Source organism: Balearica regulorum, chromosome 2 (genome assembly GCF_011004875.1).
Source record: "Balearica regulorum gibbericeps isolate bBalReg1 chromosome 2, bBalReg1.pri, whole genome shotgun sequence".
Classification (NCBI taxonomy): Eukaryota; Metazoa; Chordata; class Aves; order Gruiformes; family Gruidae; genus Balearica; species Balearica regulorum.
The window spans coordinates 54,738,726-54,764,574 of NC_046185.1; the positions used below are offsets into that span (position 1 = coordinate 54,738,726).

Below are 25,849 nucleotides of genomic sequence, written 5' to 3' on the forward strand. Positions count from 1 at the left end.
GTATCAACTCTAGTTTTATCATCTAAGAAAATGTGAACACAATTTTAGATAAGAAAACATAGCAAGACTAATATATTTAGAAAAAAAGTAGATCCAATTTTGGACCTACTATCTTTATATCTATGATCATATACAGTAAAACATTTTAACAATGGTCATTTATCATGTTCCTCAAGAGAACCAATAAAATGCAATGAATGCACATCTTCTGATGTTGCACAGATACAAAATGTATAGTTTGCTTACAAACTAATATTACTGAATGTAAAATGAAGCAACATTTTAAAAAAATATATTGGTAAAGGTCCAAAGTTTACATTTTCTAAAATATTAAGTTCATGTTTTATTTACAGACCAGCTTTCAAACAATTATTGGCATTTTAAGATAATTGCTTAACCTGATGAGTACATGAATAAAATGAAGCAGTAAAAAAACCCAACCAAACAAAAAAACAATAATCAAAGTTCCATATAACAGTTCCAAAAACACCATTTTCAATTTCTATTTAGAAAAGCAAGATGTGATCTACCACACAGTAACTTACCAGAAACTGGTCTAACACTTTCATATGCTATAGGTATTGCAAATGACCAATGTTATCCAACCACGTGCCCAAGAGTGCGGTTTTTCACCCATTCCAACTTCAAATGAAGTTTCGACAACAGTTGTAGTATTTACAAATTTAAAATAAAGGCTCAATATCCCTTTGGATTACATTCTCACTGTTATCGTGTCTTCTCTTGCTGACTACATGTAGCAGACTGCAATCCAAAGACCACTTACTTTGTTGACTCTGTGAGTTAACAGTTAAATTAGCAGCATCTACCCCAGCTTGTCTGAAAGAAAAAGAATAGGCAACTCTAAGTAACAGACTATTAGTGAACACTGATTCTGGATCAATTATGACTGAAGTCACACACTGAAGTCTCCCTCTTGCTGAGAGCTGGTGTGTTGGAAAGCACAAGTTTTTAAACTGGAACGGGACCTATTAGCTGGTATGACCAGCCATGACACAAAACCCAGCCTGGGCACTGCAGGCAGGTACATGATAGCCCGTGGCTACGCTCTGCCGCTCTGGAGGTCTGGGCAGTGACACCTGGCCGCTCACCAGTGCGGACAATCCTCCTGTGCTGCCAGAAACACTCCTTTGCCTTAGCTGGGCTGTTAGGTGAACTGAAAGCTGCGTAAGAAAAACTACAGCCTCAGGCTGTATTAGCATTTACTAATTTCTACTGGGTCCAAGTAAGGAACATGTGTCCTTCTCCGTGCTGCACCCTTTTTCCTTTGTGGCTTGGTCCCATCTCCAGGGGCCTGCATAAGAGTGAACATAGAAACAACTGAGGCAGACTCTTTTCCCCACAGAAGGGACTGGTGAGTGCCACGACCCTTCTGCTTTGCTAGCCAGGACCACCATGAATAATGCAGTTTTTTTCAGGAAAGCAAGTATTTCATTAAACTTGCCACCTTGATTAAAATAAGAGGATATCTGAAGGAATGGAATAAGAAGCAATTTCATTTTGATCACCATCCCCCCTTACACTCTGCTGTACCAACCTCTAGCACCTCATCAGGTGAAAAAAGGAGGAATTAAAAAGCCTAGGGAATCAACGTCTGTTTCTCAAAAATTGTAAGTATAACACCTTCACAATTATGAAAACCAAGTATTTCCTTTCCATGGTTGTTATTTTCTGAGATCTCAGCATTTTCAAACATAACTCACTGATTTCGATGTCTACATCGTATGCAGCATTCCATACTGGATGAAACAAAACATCAGTTGGTGATGATCCCTGTTTTATAGAGAACTTGATCATATTCTCAAATTAAATCAGGTGTTAGTGCATTATACTGCTAATGACAACAAAACTATTTCATATTCTAAGAATACCCATCTCTGAAATACTTTAAAATATCTAACCAAGCAATGCTATGTGTTCCTATGTAGCATTCAAATCCTTTAAAAATATGTTTTCTTGAAAAGATAATTCTCAGTCTAAACGTATACCAACAATAGATTTTGTTCAATTTAATTTCTTATATTACTTCTGATAAAGTTTCTGCTTTTAACTACAAGCTATACTTTCTAATTGCTGCTCTGCTTCAGCAGCCATAGCTGCTGCCTGTAACTGTTCTGTTTCACTCTGGATGGAATTCGCTGTAGTAACTTGTTTTCTTTCACTGTGCATATTGTTCTCATGCCTTTTTAGATCAGATGCTTTAGCAAATGCTTTAGTACAGGAACTGCAGACAAAAGGTTTCTCTCCTCGGTGTCTTCTTTCATGGTCTTTGAGATGGGACTTGTGCTTGAAAGCTTTATCACACATATGGCATGCAAATGGCCTCTCATTACTGTGAACTCTTTCGTGCTTTTTCAGATCTGGTGCACGAATAAAAGACTTTCCACATACCTCACAACTGTAAGGCTTGTAACCTGTGTGTATTTTCAGGTGCTCTTTCAAATGAGCTTGCGTGGTAAAGCCCTTTGTACACATTTCACAAACAAATGGTCTATCAGCAGTGTGTAGCTTTTCGTGTTTTCTCAATCGCGCTTCATCAGTAAAGGTCTTACCGCAAGCCTGGCATACAATGTGTTCCCTGTGACCGTAAAGCAAATACTCAAACTTCATATCCCCAGCTGCTGTGGTCCAGCCTGGTGTCTGTTCATCTTTCACTTCACTTATGCCATCATTGAATGTCAGAGCCTGAGGGGTCTGAGATCCTAAGTCTTTTGATTCGGTTGTTTCCATAGGCTCTACTTCTTGCCCATAGCAGTTTACTTTTCGAACCTCTTCACTTCCCAACTCTTTCAGAATTGCCTCTTGTACTCTCAGGGTAGTGGTGGGTGATTTTCCATCTTCCTGACTTGGAGGAGTTCCTTCTACTGTCACATCTGATGGACTATCATCATGATCTCCAATTTCTTCCACCTCATCATCTTGGGTATCATTAGGCTCCCCCATAGGACGGTTTATTTTTAGACAGTACTTGCTCTTGGACTGTGTGTTTTCTTCAGGACTAGATACATCACGTTTCTGAGAGCAGAGTTTATCTAGAAATCGAATACCAAGAATCTGGCCTGAAGACATCATCAAATTTACATCCTCTTTCTTAACAGAAATCTTTGCAGTATACATGTAATTGAGAACTTCCTCAAAAATATCAGAACGAAGAAAATCTATTTCTATTACTGATGAACTATCAACTTCCAGTTTTTTGAAAAGCTTTTTGAAGTAGGTACTGCAGGCAGCAAGCACACACCTATGTGCTCTGAATTTAACATCTTCAACCACAATAGCTATGTCACAAAATTCTCCTTCCAAGCGTTGTTCATTTAATGTTCTCAGGAATACAGTTTTGTGATCATCGTCATTATATTTAATGGTTTCAGACATACTGATGAAAAACTCCTGTAAAGTAACAAGGGAAAGTTTTGTAATTTTTATAGTCTAAGACATAAAATTCCAACAGCCGATGTCATTTACACACTAAAAGAGTTGCCAAATATTTTTTTTGCTTAATATGACCAGAAAAGGCCTTTCAGATTATAAAAGCATTATTTTTAAACTTCTTTTAAAATTGTGAACACATAAAGGTCTTTCCTTAGGTTATACACTTTAAAGTACAAATAGTGATTTATAAAGGATATTTTTATATCAATATATTAATTTATCCAAATATTTATTGATTCAGTTATCCAAAATTGGAAACTTTCTCTGTGAAGTTGCAATTCCCAGTAAATGTATGATCCAACTGCAGCAGAAATCATTCTTATAGCTAAAGGAAACATTAATATTAAAAAAAAAGTATAAGAAATACTCTAAATGTGTCAGTATTACAAACTAAATGCGAAATATTAAATATAAGCCTTACCATGAACAATACAGGAAATTTTCTGAATAAACAATTATTAAATATTTGAAAGATGATTAACCCTTACAAGGGGCCACCTTCAGCCTGAAAGACAGGAAGATAACAACATTTTAAATGATAAAATCTATTCCAAAAAATGGTTTAAATTAGTGTGTTAAAACACAACATTTTCATTTATTTAAAAAGCTACAAAATACACTGCAAAAATATCCAGTTATTTAGACTGGTTCTACAGATGACTGCATAAACTGATCTGATAGCGCTGTTGTCATAAACTCTATGTTTCCTTTCCTCTGGCTACCTCACTTCCCTGACTCCCACATTCTTGCTACTTACTTTGCATTAGATCTAAAAGTCTAAAAAACCTCTAGAGGAATCAACAGTATGAACCCAGTAACCAACCCATCAAAAAGGCGATTAGTCTTCTGCTGAATTAGTGTGCTGAACGAGCTCAGCAGAGGGTCTGGCAAGCAGGCCAAGCATCCCAGAAGACAACTGGTGCATCCCACCAGGCTGTGGATCCAGCAAGGGTACCAGGTCCCCCCCAAAAAAATAAAAATGGAGATACTTCAACAGCAGAAGGACAATGCAAAATGCATAATTTATTCAATCCCAATCTCCCACCGGCATCCAATTGTGACAGAAGCAGGAAATGCAGTGGAGAGGAAGGAAATTTAATATTTGGTTCAGAACAAATCCTCCATCACCCGGCATAGAGGTCCTGGGAACTCCTTTCCTAAATTCTAATTTATCCTTGACCATATAAGAAACAGAGACAGATGACAGGTCTGTGACTTCCACTCTTGGCACTGGGTGTTTAACATGGTATGGGAACACTTGGCTCCCTATAAATACCTACGCAGGTCTGGCATCTCAGCACATAGTGCCACTGGCTACAAAAAAACTGAGGAAAGGCAAAATTCTTTTCTTAGTGCTAAATAACCAGATGTTAAAATAGCCAGACAGGACGTGCATAAATACTTGAAATACACAAAAGAGAACATCACCAAGAAACAATCTGTGTATTTTTCTGGGCTGTCTGGGTCTATCATCCCAGGAAAGTGTATCAATGCAGCACCAAAGAGGGCAGGACAAACAACTATTTCTACAGGATCCGTTTAGTTCTTTGCAAACTGGGAAAAAATGCTGCTTTCTCTTTTCAGTAAATAGCAAAACGTCACTGCTAATATTCTAGCAGCAATTCCACCCTGTTTTGTTAAACAACACGCAATTTTGCGGCAATTCTGTTGAGACTTACTAAGCGAAAAACCAATTGTAGGAGAAGTAATTGGCTGAAAACAGTGTTGCTGAGTACAGAGGGGTGTGTAATTGGTGAAAGAAACAAAGTTACCACTCTGCGAGTGGAGCGCGGTAGGCACTTGACCAGAGTACCTCCAGCACTGCCCACAGGCAGGGGGAAACTCCCACGGCCACTGGGTTACTCACTCCCCGGGGCAACTCCAGCTATTCCTACACGCTCTCCTTTTACACCGCCGTTACCACCACAGGAACGGGGGGAAATATGTCTGGGGCTGTAACTGTTCGTGCAGCTCCCGCCGCCGCCACCGCCGCCCGAGACGCGCTGGGTGCCTCGCCACGTTAGCTCTCAGGGCTCTGACGGCGCACTGGCGCGGCGCTGACTGCCGTGCCCGTGACCGCAGAGGCAGCCAGGCGCACGCCCGCTCCATGCACCCGCCGGCGAGGACGCGGCGCAGGCGGGTTCCCGGCGGGGCCCGGCCCTGCCGGGCCGCCGCGGCCCGCTCGCCGCCGCCGCGGGAACCCGCGCCGCCACCGCCGGGGGCCCGCGGCTGCCGGCGCGGTCCTGCGGCAGGGAGACGCCGCCCGCGCTCCCGGCCCGTCGTCGGGGGCGCCCGCGAGCAGCAGGCGGCCTCTCTCTCCGGAGCGAGCCCGGCGCTCCCCCCGCCCCGCGCCGCCTCACGGGGGTGCGCGGGGACGGCGTTCTCCCCCCTCCTCGCCCCAGCGGTTCCCGCGCGGCGCCCGCCCCGCCGGCGGCGGCGGCCGCGGCGACGCCGCCAGGCCGCGGCCGCGCGCCCCTTTGTTGCGGTCGCGGCCGCCGCCGCCGCGGGGCCCGCGCGCCCCAACGTGCGCATCCGTCGCTGGACGTGTCCTCCTCCTCCTCCTCCTCCTCCTCCACCACCACCCACCACCCGCCCGCCCGCCCGCCCGCCGCGCGCGCGGGAGACAGGCGCACGACGGCTCCGAGCTGCTGCTGCTGACGGCGGCGGGCACGCCCGCGGCGCCTCCATCTCACCCAGCGCGAGCTGCCTGGGCTTTAACGGCTGCGGCCGCCAGCAGCCAGGGCCGCTGGAGGCGACGGCGGCAGCAGTGAGCGGGGGAGGGGGGGGAGGGGGAGTGCGCGAGGGAGAGCGCGCGCGCGCAGCGCAACGGCGGCCCTGCCGTTGGGCGGCGGGGGTGGGGGAGGGGATGAGGAGAAGGCTCGCGCTTACCTGCCGCCCGCGCGCGCGCGGAACCGCACTTCCCGGGGAGCGCGGGGGGCTGCCGCCGCTGCTGCCGCCGCGCGGGAGGGGGCCGGGGAGGGGGGGGGGGAAGGAAGGGAGGGAGGGAGGAGGGGGGAATTTGGGGAGGGGGGTTGGGGGGGGGTCTGCGCGCGTCTCTCCGGCCGCCACCGCTGCCTCCTGCACGAGCACTCAGTGCGCGCGCGCGCGCCGGGGGCGGGGGTACGTGCATGCGCGGTGCGAGCAGGGCGCGCCTGTGCCGGGGAGCGTGGAGGAGGCGGAGGAGGTGGGGAGGAGAGCGGGGGCAGCGCGCAGGTTCCATCTCTCTTTTCGGGGGGCCCCGCTCGGCGGCGGCGGCCAGGAGGAGGGGAACGGTGGCGCGCGCCGCGGCGCCCGGCGGCGGCGGCCTTCGCCGAAGGGGCCACGGGGAGCCGCTCCCGCCGCGCCGCGGGCACCCGCCCCGCCGCGCCTGCGTGTGCGAGCCCGAGCCCGAGCCCGAGCCCGAGCCTGAGCCCGGCGCCGCTCCCCCCACTGGCGGCGCACGGCGGCGAGCCCAGCGCGGGCTCGGCCCCGAGCCAGATGCCGGGCGGGAAGGCGAGGGCAACGAGACGCGAGGGAAGGGCGCGCGGCGGCCGGCGCCGTGGCCGTTGAGCGGCGCTCGGAGGGGCGGGGCCGCGCGCCGGGCACGCCTCGGCGGGCGGGAAGGGGCGCTCGCGCCCGGCGGCGGCGCGGGAGCGTGAGGCGGCAGCGGGGCGCAACGGTCGGGGCCCGCGTCCGCAGCGCCGGTGTCGCGGCTTCTCCGAAAGCAGCGGTAGGGCCCTGCGGCCCGGCCCGGCCCGGCCCGGCCCTGCCCGGCGGTGCGGTGCGGTGCGGGGTTGTGAATTTAGGCGGGAGTTTTAAAAAGCCTTTATCTGGCAAGCGTTCGTTTGGGGTTCCTCCCTCCCGGCTCTCGGAGTCCCCGGTGTTCAGACGGACGTTGTCGCTGTGAGGTAACTGCTGTGCTATTGCACGAATCTGGTTAAAGGGCAGCGGTGCGTTTCTGCCCCTGCACGTCGGTGTCCTCTGCGTGTCACAGGGAAACACGGTTGCGGACCAAAATCCGCCGTACACCATCGCTTACTTTCGTTGAGTAAACGTGCGGGGGTTTGAATTTTAGAGAAAGAACACAATCACTAGAAAGAAATAAAAGCTATACTTGCACTGCTCATCTTCCACCTCCGATTTTTCTTTTCAAAACAGTTGATGGGATACTAGCGTCATGGCACAACATTCAGTGAAGCAATTTGTGGATAAATAAAACTTTACATTGTTAAAAAGTGTAAGATGCAGCGTTTCTGCTAAAAAAAAAAAGTCTCAATATATTACAATTTGTGTTGAAAATTGCAGCAATATAAACAAGTGACTCGATGTCATGGACTCATTCTCTGGGAGCAACACCGTGACTTTTTTCATCAGGTTGATACCCCCTGCCCCTTCCAGAGTCATCTCTGTGATGTTTTTGTGTAATGCACTAACATACGTAGTGAATTGCTCTCCAGCTGGATAACTCTGTCTTTTTTTAAATTGTTAACTAAAAGATTTTATTTTTTCTACCCACCCTTGGACATAATGAAAGGAAGTCCATATTTTGCCTGGCTAGTCAAAACTGCCAGGCTTGGTTTTGTAGTAACGTTGATGATTTGCATTCAGAAGGCAGAACTGCCTTAAATCTTTAAGTATTTCTGAATCCTGTACAAGAATTCCCTCCAGTGTGGAAGGAGCTTCCCTTTTACAATTCCATGACATGCTGTTTCTTCAACAGTGCCTCAAACCCTCCTATGATAACCTTGTTAGTCTGGAGAAAGACGTAACTGCTGAGTTTACTGTGCTGACCAGCAAATTATGCCTCTTTGTTTTGTTACGCTCTCTGTTTCTGCTCTATATGTACAGCGCCTGGCACAGTATGGTGCAGTTTCTGCTGTAATGCAAGTGATCAGAATGAAACTGCTGCTGGAGAAAAGCGTGGTGCCACAGGAAAGGTATGGCTATCCGTTTTTTCTCTCCACTTTTCTGTGCATTCACTTCTGAATGCATACTGCGTGTTTCAGATTGTGTCATTGGTAGCTCTCACTGAGACACTGAAATAGAGGGACCGTATGTTCAATATCCAGACATGTTAACTATGAATTGTGGAGAATGAAAAATAAAGCGTAACTGCCTAACCATTTTTCATTACATATGATGTCCCAGGTATTTGCCACATGATGTGAAGTTGGTAGTGCTGCTTGGTGAGCTTGCAAACTGAGAGAAAGACTTCCTCGTTTCTGTGTGGAAGTGCTGGAACACTGCCAGACTGTGAACGCTATAGATAATATTATAAAGCATGTACAGTGAGCAGCACGAGTAAAGGCTGTTAAAATTTGGCAGTACCAGATAACAATAATAAAATTGCAGGTGCAGTTCAAGGAACTGCTAATAAGTGGCTTATTTAAACTACTGCATGTGAGACCATTACACAATTCCCCGTGACTACTTTTGCTGAGTGATCAAAGAGGGCAAGATAAAGAAACCAGTGTCACACAAGAATCCAAGTTTCTGGTGAAACCTGCTTGTCTGAAGTGCACCTGTGAACATGTACCCTACACACCTCATGAACACCCTCTGCTGAAAAGGGACAAAGGAGCCTACAGGTCATCTCAAGTGCTGGTGTGTGGAAAGCACTGGTAGAATAGCTGCACATATAAAACTGAAGCATGATAACAGGTCTGGATGCGAGCATGTTGCACTAGGTTTTGGAAATAACAGAGAAAAGTTAAAGGTCACAGAAATTTCCGCTGAAAAGACCTGGAATTGAAAAATACGTATTATTGAAGGTGAAGCATAAGAATAAGAAAACACGTCTCCGCTAGCATGTCTGTGTGCTAATATAGCTAGTCGTGTCAGTTTGCCAAAAGCAAGTATTTTTTCAATCTACTGGAAGAATACTCTTCTGCAGAAAAAGTGTAACCAGGAGAAAAAATGTCCTGATTGTGTATCCGAGTGCAGCACTCTGCCTGTGAAACTATCCCGTACGCAGCCAACACAGATTAGCATTTGGGCTTTGAAGTAGTTTTGCTGTTTTCCTATCATCTGATGAGCCAGACTGTAGATACGGTGGAACTGTTAAACTAACAGGCTTTTTCCAGACTGTTTGGATTGCAGGGATATCTATGGGGGAAAAAAGAGCCCTTTGTAGGATGTGCTTGTTTGTTTAGAAAATTGTGTAACAGGAGCAAAGAGTGACAAGTGCCACTTTCTGCAGCCATTCGTGAGGCATCGGAGGTGCCGTGCAGGAAAGGCTGAAGGTTTGCATCTAGCATGTTCTAAGTGGTTTTAAAATGTGTAGTAAGTGTCAGTGATGGTTAGGTTTGTAAAGTTTGTATGAGTTGCAAGCAATGACAGGAACATCACAATGTTATGGCCTGTTTTCATGTATTCAAATGGTATCTTGGTCTTGCAGAAATGGTCATCACACAAGGACATAGATTTTCCATGTTCATTTATCATGGGTCAGATTTCTCATCAGGCTGAGGGGGCAAAAGAAAGCAAAGATACAGAACGTCCAGTATTTGTGAAAGGGAATCGCAGAGCCTGTTAGCATATTCCCACATGTCAGCAAAGACGGTCTATGTAAGCCTCCCGAGGGTGTAAGTGAGTGCACTAGGACAGAGGAGGACAGTCAGGGAGCAGATGCTCCTTGCAGTGTGTGTTTCCCATAGCAACCTGGCAAATTTCCCAGCAGAAATTTGTGTGAGAGTTAGTCATGTTTTTGCATCACTCCTGTGTTTTCAAGCATCCTCACCAAAGAGGGAACAGTAGAGACACATGAGGAGGAGCAGAGCACAGATGATGGAGGTTGGCGGCACAACCCCTGGCTAAGTGCTACGAATGGGAAGAGAAGGTGAGAGGCCATCTCGCCACCCAAATGATTGAACAGCACTCACCTGTGCCAGGAGGGACACAACTCCTCTCTATAGAGACCCTGATCTCTAAAATCTTATTTAATAGTATTGTACTCTAAGTAGAAGAGCATCTTCATTATATACTTTTCTTACCAATTAATTCTAGTACACGTTGTGACATATTTATCTACAGTCATGTATAGTAATACATGATGATACATGATTGTCAAAAGTTGTGGTAGGTAAGAGATGTGGCCACATGAACACAGCAGTTCGTGCTCTGTGCGTGTAAAGCAGTCCATGTTCTTTTTGTTTCTAAGCAAAATAATCAGGTCTAGCTGTAACTTGCATAATTTTACACAGCTTATTACTGTCCCTGTTGGACTGCCTCTTTGTCTCTGTCTTCCCCCTACCTCCTTTTTTTTAGGTAAAATTCTTTCTCTGGGACAGTTAATGCCACCTTTAATACAACCAGAGAGACTGTTAGTTCAGGGAAGAGAAATGGATACAGAAGTTGTTCCTTCTTTCTCTGTACTTATAATGACGAGTTATGAAGGTTGCATGGTTGTCTGTGGGACTGAGAAAGTTGAAAAGCCACACTCCTTAATGTTGTATGACATCGGGGTAACTCTTTTAGCTTTCTAGGCCCATTTATTCCCTCAAAATGAATCAAACACTTTTCCCATTATCTAAATCTTTCTTATTCTTGAACAGGTTACAATCAATGATATTTAACAGTTCTGACAGAGCACTGAGCTTTTATTGCCTCTAGCCTGAATCCAGCTCAGTTCAAATGTTTTTCTGTGGTGATGTTTTTTTTGGGTGATGTGTTTTCCCGTGATCTTTAATGACTTCGCTGTTAGATGAGATCAGTACTGAGTTCTTTCATTATCATAAAATTGTTTCCATGCTTTCTACAAATATTCGGATTCAATAGCGAGATCAAAAGTGCAGGTGTTAACAGGGTAAAATCTTTCTCATCTCCTTGGGGAAAGTGCCGATGAAGACTTGAAATGTGTGAACAAGAATAGTCAGCAACAGTGTTCTCTGTTCTAAAATGTGCACTTTTTAAAAAGTGAAAGTTCATGGTTATTAGCAAATGTGCAGAAAACCCCATTGACTTTAAATAAAATATCACGCATAGAGCTGCACAACTTGTTCATTTTATGAAGTTCTCCACCTCTCTTTAAGCATGTGAATGCCAAAATGCACTCAACTGCTTGGAAAAACGTCTACAAATAAGCGTCTGCAACCACCGAGTGAAGAAAGCAGCTGTATCACCTAGAAGCAAGCAAGCTGTCTACTGGGGGGGGCTGGATTCCTCTCTACTGATGGCATTTTGTGAGAGACTTATGAATGCAGGAATCCTGGTCATTTAGTCTAAGCTACAGAATTTCAAGCATTTTGTGTAGCGTGGATGAGGCTCCATTTCCTTCTGTTGTTGTACCCTGTGTAGCTGAGTGATGGGAAACTATCAAATTAGATACTGCTTTTAGTTTATTTATAGAGCGTTAAATAACCAAAATAGCAATGGAGAATTTAACAGGTTATTCTTGCTGTAAACAATAAACATCTAACTTTTAGGAATAACAAAATGTGAGGTTGACAAAGACTAAGGGTGAAGGAGGACTGAGGACCGTAGCTGTGAGATGACCAATTTTTCATTTATAGCCTATCTGTAATCATGAGGGGCAGTTTCCAATCAACAAATACAAGTAAAAGGCTTGGGGTTTTTCTGACAAAACAAATACGTTGTAGTAAACAGTACTTGTTTATGTTTGGCAAGCTTGACTTCTTTCAGAAAATGCCATGTCCCAAATTTCACTTTTCAATAAAAATTAGTTTCACGTAACCATGACAAGATCCACAATAACTTGGTAACCACAACTCCACCTCCAAGAAGAGTTAAATTGTTCCACTTTGCCCATTCTCACACCACCAGATCATTCATCCAAAAGAATTTGTTTGTCCTACTTAAACAAACTGGCCATCATGTAGATAATTCACAGAATGGCAGTCTCTTCTGTTAACTGCATACTGAAAGACTCTGCCTTGAACATGGAACACGGCGGAAACTGCAATCACTGTGCTAGTGTTATAGGACCAGATGGTATATGTGCTCTGGAAATCAAAAATACACCTGACCTGTGAATGACAAATCTGTTCTTTTTTGATAGATCAGGCACGAGGAAACTGTTGTACTTTTGTGGAGCAGTTGTTTCTTAGGAGTGTGTTCATAGCGTTAGCAGGTCTGCAATGCAAACAGGAATCGAGCATGGAAACAGCTCTTGCCTCGTGAAAATTAATTCACCAAAGTCCCGTCTGTTCCTCTTATATATTACATACTTAAAAGTCAAGGAACGTCCAGGTTAAGATTGAATGTGTAATTTTAGACTTTTGATCATTTGATACCATCTTTACCTAGGACGAAAGATCCAAATGTATGTAGCATCTGCCCTGGGACCTCTCACATCTGCTTATTGTCCTCTGTCCATTGGGTGCCGTGGATGTCAATAAACATTGCTATTCTCTAAAGCCTCTCTACCTGTAGCACTGGCTAGCCTCAGCACCAGAGTACAGAGTCACAACTGAATAAGGCAGGAAGATAATGACAGTTTTCTTGCAAGAGTAATGACAATTTCCTTACAAGAGTAAGGAAACATGGAGAGAACACTGCAGGAGAGGAAGAGAAAGTGAAGTTTCATGATATTCCTTTGGAACTTGACATTGGAAAGTGGCATCCATCCTTGGTTCCAATCAAATAAGGATGTCACACAAAGTCAAGAATTGGGTCTAGAGTAAGGTAACTGACAGTGAAAGAGAGGAAAGAAAAGGAAAAATTAGAGGATGGTGGGGATATAGGGAAGGAATAGAGAGAATTACTAAAGAAATGCAGTGCAAATCCCCAAACACATGATGACAGGCATACGTAAAATAATAGCAAACACAGAAATAGAAATTGAAGTTCTTCTGGTGCTTACCCTTGCTTACAACCTCTCCCTTTCAGAAGAACAAGCCTCACAACAAGTTGTGTAAGTTGCCTTTAGACAACTCTGAGATGCACCTCGTTTGCACCAACACTAAAGCTGTTTAAGATACCGCTTTTTGCCGATGTTTTTGGCCGCATGTTATAGGAATGCTGCGGAAGATGGAGTCTTATCTGGCAACCCCAAATGCTTCTCAAGCGGAGGAGAAACAGGAAGAGAAACGAAAGGGGAAAAGCTAAGGTACAGCAGGGAAATTACACAGAAGTGGGAAGGTGAAATCTAAGGTTGGACTGACACAGGTCTGGTAAAGGCAGCAGTACCAGCTGGGGTCTGTGTGTCGTGTCCCTCCACCCCCACCCTGCCCCCGGCTTAGGCTGGTCAGAGCATCCTTGGAGCATGTTCTGAAAAGGATGCCAGAAAAAAAAAAAAAGGAGCAGAAAAGAGCTTCAAAATTATTTGGAGGGCTGTAGGAAGTGTTTTACAGTGAGAGCCTTTAAAAGAACAAGCTATTTAGCTCCCTCAACAAGAATGCATTAGGATGATTTGATTACAGCAACTAAGACACTTACTTAACTTAATGGAGAGAAAATACTGAGTGAATAAAGGGATCTTTAGTCCGAAGACAAAAGACCTGAACTGCCCGTAGCTGGAGGCTGAGACCATGAAACCATTCAGATAGGCAATGAAGCATACATTTTTTAAATAGAGGTAGTGATTAACTGTTCGAACAAACCAGCAACAAAACTAATGGATTCTCCATCGCTTGAAATCCTCAAGTGAAAAAATGAATGCCTTTGAAAGTTATGCTTAGTCACATGCTAGTTAATTGGCTCAAAGTAAAATCAGCAAGTGACATTGTGTCCTGTTTTGTATAGGAGGTCAAGTTAGATGGTCATAATAGTTCTCTCTGGCTTGCCAGCCTATGAAATGCTGCAACTGCTAAAGGCCTACATTAAAAGAAAAATAATGCTTTGAAGTTAAGCACTCCAAGGGTAAAGAAGGCAGAATTAAGGTTACCCTAGTAATCTTCACTGTGATCCTCTGTGCATTTGCATTATGATGCACTCTCAGCTGCTCAGTCACTCAGATTTTCCTCTCCACATGGACCATTACCAACGTTACAATCCTAAATCCTTAGAAATCAGACTCTTCTATTGTTTGATCTAAAGAAATAGCTCCTGCCTCTTTTCTTTTATGCGGGTCAGCCCTTAGCAAGGGGTGCAATGAACAAATAATTGTATAAAGGACTGGCAGAATGAAAGGCATTTTGTATCGATGTCAAATTAATGAAAGTATGGGAACTCTGGATCTTCAAGGAGAGGATTGCACTTGTCCTGCCTGTTCTGAAAGGTAGCATGGGTATGGAGAGAGCACGATCCTGTCATATTAAGACCAAATATTCTGTTCATAAATGCAGATACAGGACATTAGTCACAGCCCAGTTGCTGAATACAATGTATTTTTGCAGGGAGGATTCTCTTTCTCATTTTTATGTGTGTTACCTGAGATGCAGACAAACATGATGAGACTACCATATGCCTGTTAGGAACAGGAATGAGTCTGGGAAAATTTGTTGCCCAGCAATTTGCTTGAATCCATTCTCCTTACAGTCAGTGGGAATGTTGCTGCTCATAAGGGAAGTAGACGTGAACCCATAATTTATAGTCCAGTGTATAGATGAGACTGGCTTATCTACTAATGTGAATTTTTGAACACATCACTTTGTATTTATAAAGTAATATCAATTTTTTATTGAGAAAAATGTATAGAGCTATGTAATTATCTTTTAAACCCATTATAAAGATATCCCTTTCTATGGCTCTGTACATAACAGAGTATTTAGGAAATAGATTTACTAATTTAAGGTAAAATAATGGTGTAAGTACATTTTGAGGGGAGAAGGGAAGGAGGGTTTTAATTTATAATGTTGCCTGCCTTTGTCTCTTAGCAGTCTCAACATTACATTAAAAAGTTGTATGTTACAGTACAAAAGAAAAACCTAGACCTACATTTTATTTCTAGTGCTCCCCTTTATTTTTTAGGCCCTTCCCAAATGTCATAGTGTTCAGAGATCTCATCCCACAACCACTAAAGTAACTAGAATGGCTTGCACTGATTTCCATGGGAGACAGTATCAAGCTGCGTGAAGGATAGGATTGAGCATATCCTAGCTCTCTTTGGATGTAGTAGAATTTTATTCTGATAAATGTAAAGCTGTTACTGTAAATTATCATTCTCATTTCTTATAAGATGAAAAAACCCCTATGTCTCCGTTTACTTTGATGAGAGTCTGGAAAAATACAAACCTTCTATTAGAATCAATAGAAGTGTTATTACTGCCTTTCTCTGCTTTCTCAGGACTGGATTTTGCAAAAACTGTATTTAATTAAGTGATTACTTCTATTAAATCTACTAAAACGACTTGCATCCTTCTGCGTTACTCAATGTGAACAAAGTTTGTGGAATAATACAATGACTATGCTGAATCCTATTAGATTTACTGTTTTAAACTGAAGCAATCCCCTGTGAACTAGTCTGGAAATCCTCCAGTGTTCATTATTAGTATATGCTTCATCTCTGTATCATTTGGTTACTTGTCTTGCCCAAAAGAAACAATGCTTGGTGGTTTTGGCTCCATCCCTCTATTAAAGTTTAGAGACCCCAAGAATTCCCAAATACTTTTATTTTTAAATCACTATCATGTCAGAATATTGGAGCTCACTTTTAGTAGTGTAGGATTACATAGTTAATACAAGCTTATGTTTCTTTGCTTTTCTAAAGAGAAATAAAAAATAGTAAGACCATTAGCTTCCTACATGAAATTAAAATAGTGAATTATTAATAGGCATTAAAAAGTAACACAAAAGGAAAAATATTTGCTTTAGTGATGGATTGGGAACTTGGCTGGGAATCAGAAAGCTGTGTTCTGTCCTTGATTCTTCTCTAAGAGGTCATGAGCTTGGTCACTCACCTCGGTTTCCTTTTCTTTCTTGCCTTAAGCTGTGCTCATTTCGATGCCTAGGTTATAAAGGTTACCAGAAGAGGCATTGGCTCCAACTACATTGCCTTCCACATAGAAAAAAAAAAAATATCCTATAGTCATTTTTAGACCTTGTTGTGATATTTCATTTTGAAGGGAGATGAACTGTTGGTTGTGGGATTTGGTGGCTAGAGAGAAAACCTTATTGATCCATAAGTATATGTACTGTAGATAAGAATGATTTTCAACATCTCAGAAACACCCAAAAAAGCTTTACATAAGATATGAATTTAGTGTCATATTGAGTGAAAACTGTAGGTAGGATAGCTAAGGAAAAATAGTTGGCAATTACTTACTTTGTGTATACCAGCCATTCCCCCTATAAACACTTTGAATAATCTCCTGAATATGTCCAAATTAATACTTCTGACTTTTAATTCAAAAACATATCCAGAAGGAAAAGGGTTGTCTGATAGAGATAAAAGGTTTGAACCATGATCAATACTTCTTTTGTTGTGCAATCTTCAACAAATTGCTTTGCTCCAGTTTTCTAAATTGTTAAGAGATCCAAAGAAAAGTATATCAAAGTGAAGATCTGCAGAAAATACTAACTTAAGATAGCACAACTTAAGCAGCTCTTCCCTCTTCTCCCCCTTCTGTTGCTTCTTGGCTGCTCAGCATCTTCCAGAGGCTTGTTAAAGAGTCCTCAATATTTGCTGGACTGCAAAAACATGCAGTTATGAGCAAACAATATGTAGTAGTCAACAAAAGACTTTCCTCTACTGTCAGTATGGACCATAGTGACTGGTACAACAGGTGGCCACAGGTGATTTCAAGGGATCGCATTATTCAGTAGTTTCAATTCTCCCTGCTTTGTAGAGACCTATTCATTTTGCCTTTATATGACTGCATCGTTTGTCTCAATTCACTCAAAGAATTACCAGAGTAGAATATGGGGTGTTTCTTGTTTTGGGTTTGTTTTGGTTTTTTTTTTTGGGGGGGGAGGGTGTTGTTTGTTTGTGGGGGTTTTTTTGTTTTTTTGTTTGTTTTGTTTTTTTAACTTGGTCTTACCAGAGCTAGATCCAGAGCATACATCAATTCCTTTTTTCAACTACTATCCTGTGAAGTCCAATGTCAACAAAACCTAATGCTATGGCTTTCTGAAGCTCAGGTTTGCCTGTGTTTTGCTATTGACTTTAAACACAGCACACTCTGACAGTGTTTCGGGGCACCCTAGTAGCTGTAGGTTGGCTTTGCTACAACTGGAGAAGCTTGAAAATATCCTAATAGCTGGTAATGTTTAACCTATGGCAAAATAATCTGACTTTGACCTCTGAGAGAACTGTTTAGATGCATTCAACTGATGTACAAGAATCCCCAGGGATAACGTATGTCCTTATGTATACTGGTGAACACAGTTACCAAAATAAGAAGTGCAATGACTGCAGCATAAAAAAAATATAGTGCAACAGGTCCGGCAAACAATTCAATTTGCAATTGGTCTGCTGCAGCATGCAGTGATAGCACTGCTGAGTGCTTCTTGCTGAGGTAGGAAACCTGTGAATTTTCCAAGCCTGAAGAACTTGCATCAAAGGGGAAGATTGGAAAAGATCCATGGGATGCAGCTGCTGCACGCTAGAATGATAATTGGCTGTGGTGTGCCACTTCTCCTAGTTTGATGATCTTGTACAGTTGGACTTGGGCTGAGAACGGCGTTGGTTGTTCAGCCACAGGATTGTCAGAATTTCTGCCAAAACAGACTTTTCGTACCAGCTTGTTTGACTGAAGTTCTTTCATCTGCTTGTGTTGCCAGTATATGTGTATGTATTTTTCAAACTGATACACGATGTCGAATGCACTCATGCTTTGCAGTCACAATCAGGTCGTGTGCTTCTGTACTGGCTGTACGAGTTGCATGAAATACAGGAAACATAACTTGCAATAAATTGTAGGCTTATGTGAATTATTAGTCCCATGGGAATAAGTAGAAGTCACATTTGCTTGGTTTGAACAATTTACGTTTTATAACGACTGTCCGTTAGAGTCTTTTCCACAGAACGCGTACAAATATTTCCAGCAGCTGTGACTGCCAAATTACTTGGAGCAAGTGAACATTGCTCAGTCTCTGTAAGTACAAAGAGACTTAATAACAATCATGCCTTATGGTCATCCCAAACATTACTCATTCTGCTTTACCTAATGCATATTTGGACTTAAATGCTCACCAACATCTCGGCCAAAGCTGTTAGTGATGTAACTACAGCCTGTGATGGTAATGTAGCAAGCCTTTTTGCTTGATATGTGCTATGATTTCAAAATGAGGTAGGGTTATATTAATCATTTATGGTACCTCTGCAGCAGAATTTGTGAGCTTACAGATGGATTATTTTATGCATTGGCAACTAATCTGAATGTACTGTTCAATCCCAATTTCTTGTTCATGGAATTTCAAGGTGGATGGCTAAGCATCATTCTCCGCTTTCTAGCTTCTGCAGTTTTCCTTCCCGTTTTATTTTGACACAAATGCAGAGAGATGGTCTCAGAACTGTGGGAAGAGAAACACATGCTAAAAAAAGAACCTCTCTTTGGAAAACCCTAGAGGAGCTTCACAGCCAAGGTACCAATCGCCTGACTGATACTGGAAAAGATACAGCAGCTTCTCAAGGACCTTGTGTAAATAGCACAATATACATACACAATTCAGCAATGATCATTACAGACCTCTCAGTCACAGTATCTGCATGTAACATAAGTCAAAAGAGGAAAGGATGGGGAGGATAAAGGAGAAGGATTTTCATAGTATCAGCATAATAGCTCTGGCTACTGTCTGTCAAGCAGTGCAATTTACAGAAAGTAATACTTACAGTTTGGATCATCCTTGGATGATGGGTCTCATGCAAGCGAAGTCAATAGAAAGTCTAGAGAGGTTCTGCCCCTTCATAGGCTTCTCCATCTCAAGTGTCATCTCTCCCTGAATCAAATGCAGCTAGCCATTGCTGATGTTCATACCCACTAGGTGGAGATATGTGCAAATAAAGCAAGTGTGTGGTACACTGCTCTTGCATTTGGACTTTCATTCTCTAAGCTTACTATCATCAAAACAGAATTTTGCATATGCTGGCCAGTGCTGTCCACAATGGTGGCATTCACTGAAATGATAATGAGGGTTATTGATGCACTTTTTTAGTTACAGGTATTTGCTAACTGCAACAATTTCCAGATTTGCTCTCGTATTAATAAGGTATATGGTTAATAATGGAAGTAAACCATATTTCTTTGTCAGCCTTATGTATGTGCAATTACATGCTGTCATAGCTGATAAAATGACAACAAGCAAGTTTCCATACACATTTAGGCAAATCAAACTGCTAAGATAATTCTTGCTTCAAATATATTCATATGAGGGAATCTGGCTGTTGTTTCTGTTAGACCATCCTGTTAATTTCTTCCATCAGTGCCTATGGGACTAGTCCTAACATGCACTGGAAGCGGCTTAGGCCATATGATTGGTACCTTAACAGTAAACGCCCTGATTTTAGAGAAATCTTTCAAACAGACTGAAATTTGGCAGAAGCGAGAGTGAAATGACAGCAGCTATAAACATCACCTCTTATATTGATATACGTTCTGTAGACGTCACTCATTTCAGTAGCAGAAGCCCCTCTGTCTAGGTACCTGATGTCCACAAAGCATTTCAGTAACCATCATCATTTCATTTTTATCCTGTGTGGTACCTCACATTCTGTCATAGCCGTTGGCACTTAGGAGGGCAAGCCCTTGTAAGGTGATGTACAACATACAGTCCACACTTAGGTATGTTGTAACTCTCTCCAAAGCCAAATTTAGAGAAACTTAGGGGGTTTGTTTGTTTGTTTGTTTGTTTTAAGATCACCAAATAGACGTGTGCATTCTCCAAGATTGTCATTTGCTAACATAATCATCAACTTGTTCCTGGAGAACCTGAGACACCCCTTATTAGCCCACTAGCTTTAAAAGCTCAGGTGCAGCTGTATTTAAAAACAAACAAACAAGCAAAAAAGTAAATTTATTATCTTAAGAGCATACAGCTTGACAGCTTGGTAAGTTAATGCCACTTTTAACCTTTTAAAAATTTAATTAGTGACTTTATGCTCACAATATTTATTTCATGCACCACACCTGTTAGAGCTTTGGATCGGTATCCCGGCTATGAGCGTACTACACTAAGTGTTAACATTGTTATATATGTTTGCATGGTGTGATGTAATAGTTACAAGATCAACAGGATTATGTATGATCAACTCAGAGGCTAAATATGTCGTAACAGCCTTAGGCATTTCAGGCTGCTTTGATTCAGCAATATTCTCTTGCAGTCCTCTAACATGCTGTTAAGCCTTTTTGCTTGCTTGTTTTGCAGGAGCAATTTAACCATGAATTCTGCTCAGCCAATTACTTTGCTTTTTCTGAAACGTACACTATGTTGCTCACAGGACTTCCACATAAGCGATAACTCAAGTAAGACTTGGGTGCCATTTTCCCCTCATAAGATCACTTGTGCAGAAAGACCAGAGCGAGGATGTGACAGCTTTCCCTTTCCATTCTTATCTTCAAATACTCTTGCCTCCTCTGACTTTCAGAGCATTTGATCTCCCTTGACTCTTCTCTTATTATCTCCTGGGTACCTAGTCCCTGTAGGCCACTGTCTCTAATTTTGACTTACAGTTCTCTGCTGAATGTCTTTCTCCTCTTCTTAAGGCCCCTTATGCTCAGATGCCAGTGACTTCCTTGTTGATGACCTACCTCAGCTGCTCATTTCCTCATCCTCACTTCTAAGCTTAGCTCAAAACTTCCCACAAGGCTTATTACCCAATTTGGCTCTTCACTGAATATGTGATCTCTGTGATCTTTGGCTCCTTTCCACCTTGGAATGGTTCATCATTGCTCTTGGACCCCATCATTATGTTCTGTCACTAGTTCAGCTTATCAAAATTTGTGTCTTGCTTTCTCTTAACTTACCTGAAACTTAAATTGAGATGATCCTTGGTTTCTTCATGTTTTATTCTTCTCTGCCTTTGCAGAGACATCTCTTTTCCCCTCCATTCTGAGGTCTGCCAGACCCTGGCTGAAGTTTACTCTTGTTGTTGCTTCCTCTGCTCCTGCTCTCCTTCCACAGAATGTCTTTGGTGGAGTGTCCTCTCACTCTGAATTCATTTCTGTCTTTTGCTTCTGCCACTTTTCTGGCTAAAAAAATTCTCATGTTCTCAGTCCTTGTATTTTTCTCTCAGGCAGTCCATTGTGGGATTATTTTGGATTTATTCTTGGAATTCTCGGAATTCTCCATAAACATGCATAAAGTATTCCTCAAGCCCTGCTTAAAAATTCCCCTTTCAAAACTCTTGATAGTAGATTAGCCACGTGCATTGTGATCCTTTATCACTAATATCCCTTTGTATTCACCTGTGTGTCTTTATCCACTCATCTCTTGCATTCCTGTTTAACTGTAAGCTGTTTGGTGGAAGAATCCACATTCTTGTTCTGTATTTGTGTTGCATCTTGCAAAATGGAGTCCTGGTCCATGATTGCAGCTCCAAGACAGTATGGTAAAGCAAACCATATACTATAATGATGATGAACTTAATTTGTTATTAGTTCCTCTCTGTTTACCGTGTATCAATATGAAATAAGTCAGCAAACATCATGCCAGATGTACAACTTGTGTTCAGTACATTGGCTTAAACCTAGTGGCATGGCTAGGAGGTTCTAGATTGTATATTTGCACTGTTTCCCATGGGAGAAAATATTAACACAATTCAAAGCAAAAGCCTTATGAATTACCTTCACATGGTAAAATCAGCTTCACCAGTTCAGGCCCTCAAATATCTATAGTCTTCAGACCGTGCCTGGTTTTGTTTTCATTTGAAATCTGTGGTGTAATTGTGAGGCTGCTGTGATATTGTAGTTCTAGTGATTTGTTTTGGTTTACTGCCAGATATTGGTTGGAAAAATCCCTTTTAAAGGAATATTGGTCTTCTGAAGTAAAATTCTGAGGCAAGATCATACTTCAAAGAAATACTGCACGAACAGTTTCACAAAACATTTAGAGACCTATGGTTTTAAAGGGCAAGAAGGCTTTAACAGTTATAATTGTAGTTCCTGCTAACAGTGGAATGTATACATTCTGTATAAAGTTTACCAAATACCCAAAAGATTGTATCTAGAAACGGGAAGACCTTGCAGAATTCTGTCTGCTGCCCAAACAAAACTTGCCACAGCAGTATTCTTTTCTTCTTTTCTCCTTTGGTTTCGAGTCATACTCCAACTGTTTTTCATTAATAACACAAATAAAGTCTCCTGCAGGTTCTGTTCGCAAGTTTGGTTCTTACAGCACAAACACATAGTAAAACTTCAGTTCCGGAAGATTTTTCCTGCTTTCAGTACAACCTGGTGTATCTGCTATACATCTGCTGTACGCTGTAACCTTCTTTTATGGTTATATCCTTCAGACCTGTTTGTTTGGGCTAGTTTGAATCCCAGACCTCAAGGTCTACAGACTTTTCCAAACTAAATCTTTTTTCAGAGACAAATATTTCTTTGTGATATAGGCAGATGCCATATTTTCTTCTATATCTATCATAACTCTTTCCCTGTCTGGCACTGTGGAAAGGAATATGCATTCTTTAATACTCACATTACACATTTCCGTATCTTGAGGCAACATCTCCCTGGCGAGATTTCCCCCTGCATATTTGAAGCTGTGCCTCCCAACTCCCACTGTCATGCCTAATTCATTTGTACTTGCAGTGGGACAAAGACACATAAACTAATATCGAATCAAAATGCCAGGTTTTCCACTCAGCTGATACTGCTTTGTCACAGGACACTTCTGGCTGCCTATGATGAGACCATGGAAAACATATTGTATGGGCTGTAAAGCAAATATATCCACACTCTAATCTCCTATATTTACCCTTCCCAGTCACAGATAAGTTTCTCTGGCTGAAGCATGGCTTTTTAGAGCTGTGCCCCTAAACTTTACCACCTCTGTTACAAACACCAAATCCACCCTAGCATCTGAACCCACTGAGCTTGTGCAGGACTGTGACATCATTCAAAATGCAAATTTAATCAACTAAGTTCTCCTTCTGTTTTGCTTGCATTTCAGATGAAAATGGTAACTAACCAAGAAAATTGCCGTCTAACCTTCACTGCTGAGCTTCCAGCAGTGCTGCACTGTGTTGTATTATTAGCAGCCATTCGAGTGCTGCAGAGCAATGAAGACAAAGAGAGTCACCAAGAGCAAGATGTAGAAAGAGAAATTGCTTCAGAGGCAGTCTTCTGGAAGACCTGAGAGCTGTCAGTTGCCTCTCAAATGTATTTTAGGTCTAGAATAAAGTTTTGGTAAGTTTGATTTGATAACTGATAATTTTATTTAAATTGTGATGTATAACAGTAAAGAGAAAGGAGAAATAAGGGAGATGCTCTTAATGTTCTGGTGGTCCTAGGATCTGCAAAAGCAGGATCTTACTGTTGAAGTCACCTATATGTAAATTTAAGAGAGCTGGCTGTTTCTGTACACCAAATGACAGAGCTTAGTTTAAAAGAAGTTCCCATTAAATACATTGAAGTAAATATTAAACTTGTTCTCCATCAGCCATGAGATTAATCATTTATACCTTAATATTTGCAATTGGATATGTTTAATTCAGACTGATGTTAGTTTTCTGATTGGCTCTAGCTGGCAATGATAGTAACACACACTGCATTTATGAACTTCTGCTCATCAGCCATAGCAGCAGGCTATGAATAGCTACGAATGATGGTAGGCATTCGTAGGGAATAGGTGTTGATAAATCGGTATAGATATGTTATGAAAAAAAAAATGTGGAGGGGGTTACGTTAGTTAGGTTTTTACTTCTCTTTTGGTAGCTATCATATGCGCTTCTGTTCAGCTCACACGAAGATTAGTGCTCAGTGAAATCCACCAAGGGGACTGGGACCCAATACGTGGGTATTTACAACGTGGAAAGATCCTAGCCCTGCTTGCCATCATGGCAGGCTCTGAACATGCCACAGGTATTGGCTGACAAGTAAGTAGGCATGAGGAAAGTCTCCTTGTCACCTTGCATGCATATGGATGCCTGTGAAAGTTTTTTGTCATCAAGGTGGTGGGGCTATTGTATTTCCAGGTTGAATCCAGAAGCCTATTAAGGTCAGATCTTCAGGTCTTGTGATTTGTGTCACCGTGTTCCTTTACCAGGCAAATGTCAGTGAAGTTCAGCATGAAGTGTGGCCATGACTCCAGCCCGGAGAGGAAAGACAGAGATGAAGCTGAAAGCTTTGTTAGAGGAAAGATGGTGGTGGGTGATGAATGCCAAAGGGCCCATAAAGCATACAGTGATAAACACTGAAGAATATCGAGGGGCACGTTAGAAAGCAGAAGCAGAACGAGGAGCGGCAGGTTTCTCCCCACTGCAGTTCTAGATTAAAGTGTAACTGAGCAGGGAAGGCTGGTGAGGAGACTGCTGCAGACCAGATAGGAAAGACACCAACTGATCCAACGCTCTCAAATACCACATCTTCTGAGAACAAAGGCTTGCCCTGTCAGAAGCAAAGCCTGCATGGGGTTATAACTTCTATCCATCAGTATGTTCCCAAGAGAATCAAGAGAGAAATCCTGCTGTCTTTGCTAATTGTTACTCCCCTAGGGGAGAGAGAGATGCAGAGGATGAGGCATCTAATTAGAAAGTCTTAGACATAATCGTTGTCTCAAAATATCGTTCTTTCTGTCTCCGGCAGCAGAACAGGAGGCAGGAAGAATATGGGGGAGTTTTGATTGTTGGTGCCAACACAGAGCACATGAATCTTGACAAATAATGTTTGCTTTACCAATTGATACACAACAAATCTACTTGCCAGCGTAGCTGAACAGAGGTCTGCTTTGATCAAGCAAAGATTTTAAGATGGACATCATTAGCCAAGGATGCACAGCTGGAATCCAATCACTTTGGAGTCTCAGCAATAGCTGCTTTGCATAATTTCATACAGGTATGGAGATACGACTAGTTTAGTGTAGAAATACATCGAGCTTGCTCACACAAATTTGTAGTTTCATGCCTGCTAATGTAGGGACAAATGCAAATGAGCATACTACTCCATCACGAATCTACACACCACTTGACATTTGTGCTCATGACTGAGTCGTCAGCAGTAGCTTCACTAAGACAGCAACTGAAGCTGTGCGTGGCATTGGATATAGACATGCTTTCCCCTAATATCTCCTTGGTATTTGTTAAAAGTATTGTCAGAAAATAAGACAGATGTCAGTATCTAAATACATGATTAGAGATATGGTTTAGTACTATACACAATAAAAACATGCTTTGGAAGTTAGCAACATTATGTGAATGGCCTTCTCTAGTCTTATCTCTATTCATTGTGATTTTAAGGTAATAGCCTGTAAAGGTGAAATATGCCTGTTTCAGATGGTGGATTGCTATTTTTACTCTTTTTTGAAACAGCAACACTAGTAATTTATGACTGCAATGAACACTAAGAGCACATTAAGCTATTTTTATAGGATACATGCTAACAGAAGATGTATGTTCTATTGCATATATGAACATACATGTTTAACA

The 25,849-nt window shown here is 42.4% G+C and overlaps 1 protein-coding gene and 1 long non-coding RNA gene across 6 annotated transcripts; one reads left to right on the forward strand and one right to left on the reverse strand.

Moving 5' to 3' along the window:
• Positions 1–75: 75 nt before the first annotated feature.
• On the reverse strand, positions 76–6,972 carry ZBTB14 (zinc finger and BTB domain containing 14). 2 transcript variants are annotated; one of them, XM_075744395.1, is made up of 3 exons: positions 6,340–6,972; positions 3,872–3,955; positions 76–3,408 (listed from the first exon to the last, which is right to left on the reverse strand). In XM_075744395.1, exons 2-3 carry the CDS (start codon positions 3,872–3,874, stop codon positions 2,065–2,067), a joined length of 1,347 nt encoding a protein of 448 aa, XP_075600510.1. In that variant the 5' UTR covers positions 3,875–3,955; positions 6,340–6,972; the 3' UTR covers positions 76–2,064. The 2 variants fall into 2 exon arrangements, with proteins under 2 accessions (XP_075600510.1, XP_075600511.1); XM_075744396.1 differs by lacking the exon at positions 6,340–6,972 and adding an exon at positions 6,144–6,165.
• On the forward strand, positions 6,070–25,849 carry LOC142600398 (uncharacterized). 4 transcript variants are annotated; one of them, XR_012833862.1, is made up of 3 exons: positions 6,070–6,217; positions 7,735–8,366; positions 18,689–25,849. It is a non-coding gene; the product is annotated as an uncharacterized LOC142600398 (long non-coding RNA). The 4 variants fall into 4 exon arrangements; XR_012833863.1 differs by having other exon boundaries at positions 8,150–8,366; XR_012833861.1 differs by lacking the exon at positions 6,070–6,217 and having other exon boundaries at positions 7,217–8,366; positions 18,689–23,612; positions 24,472–25,849.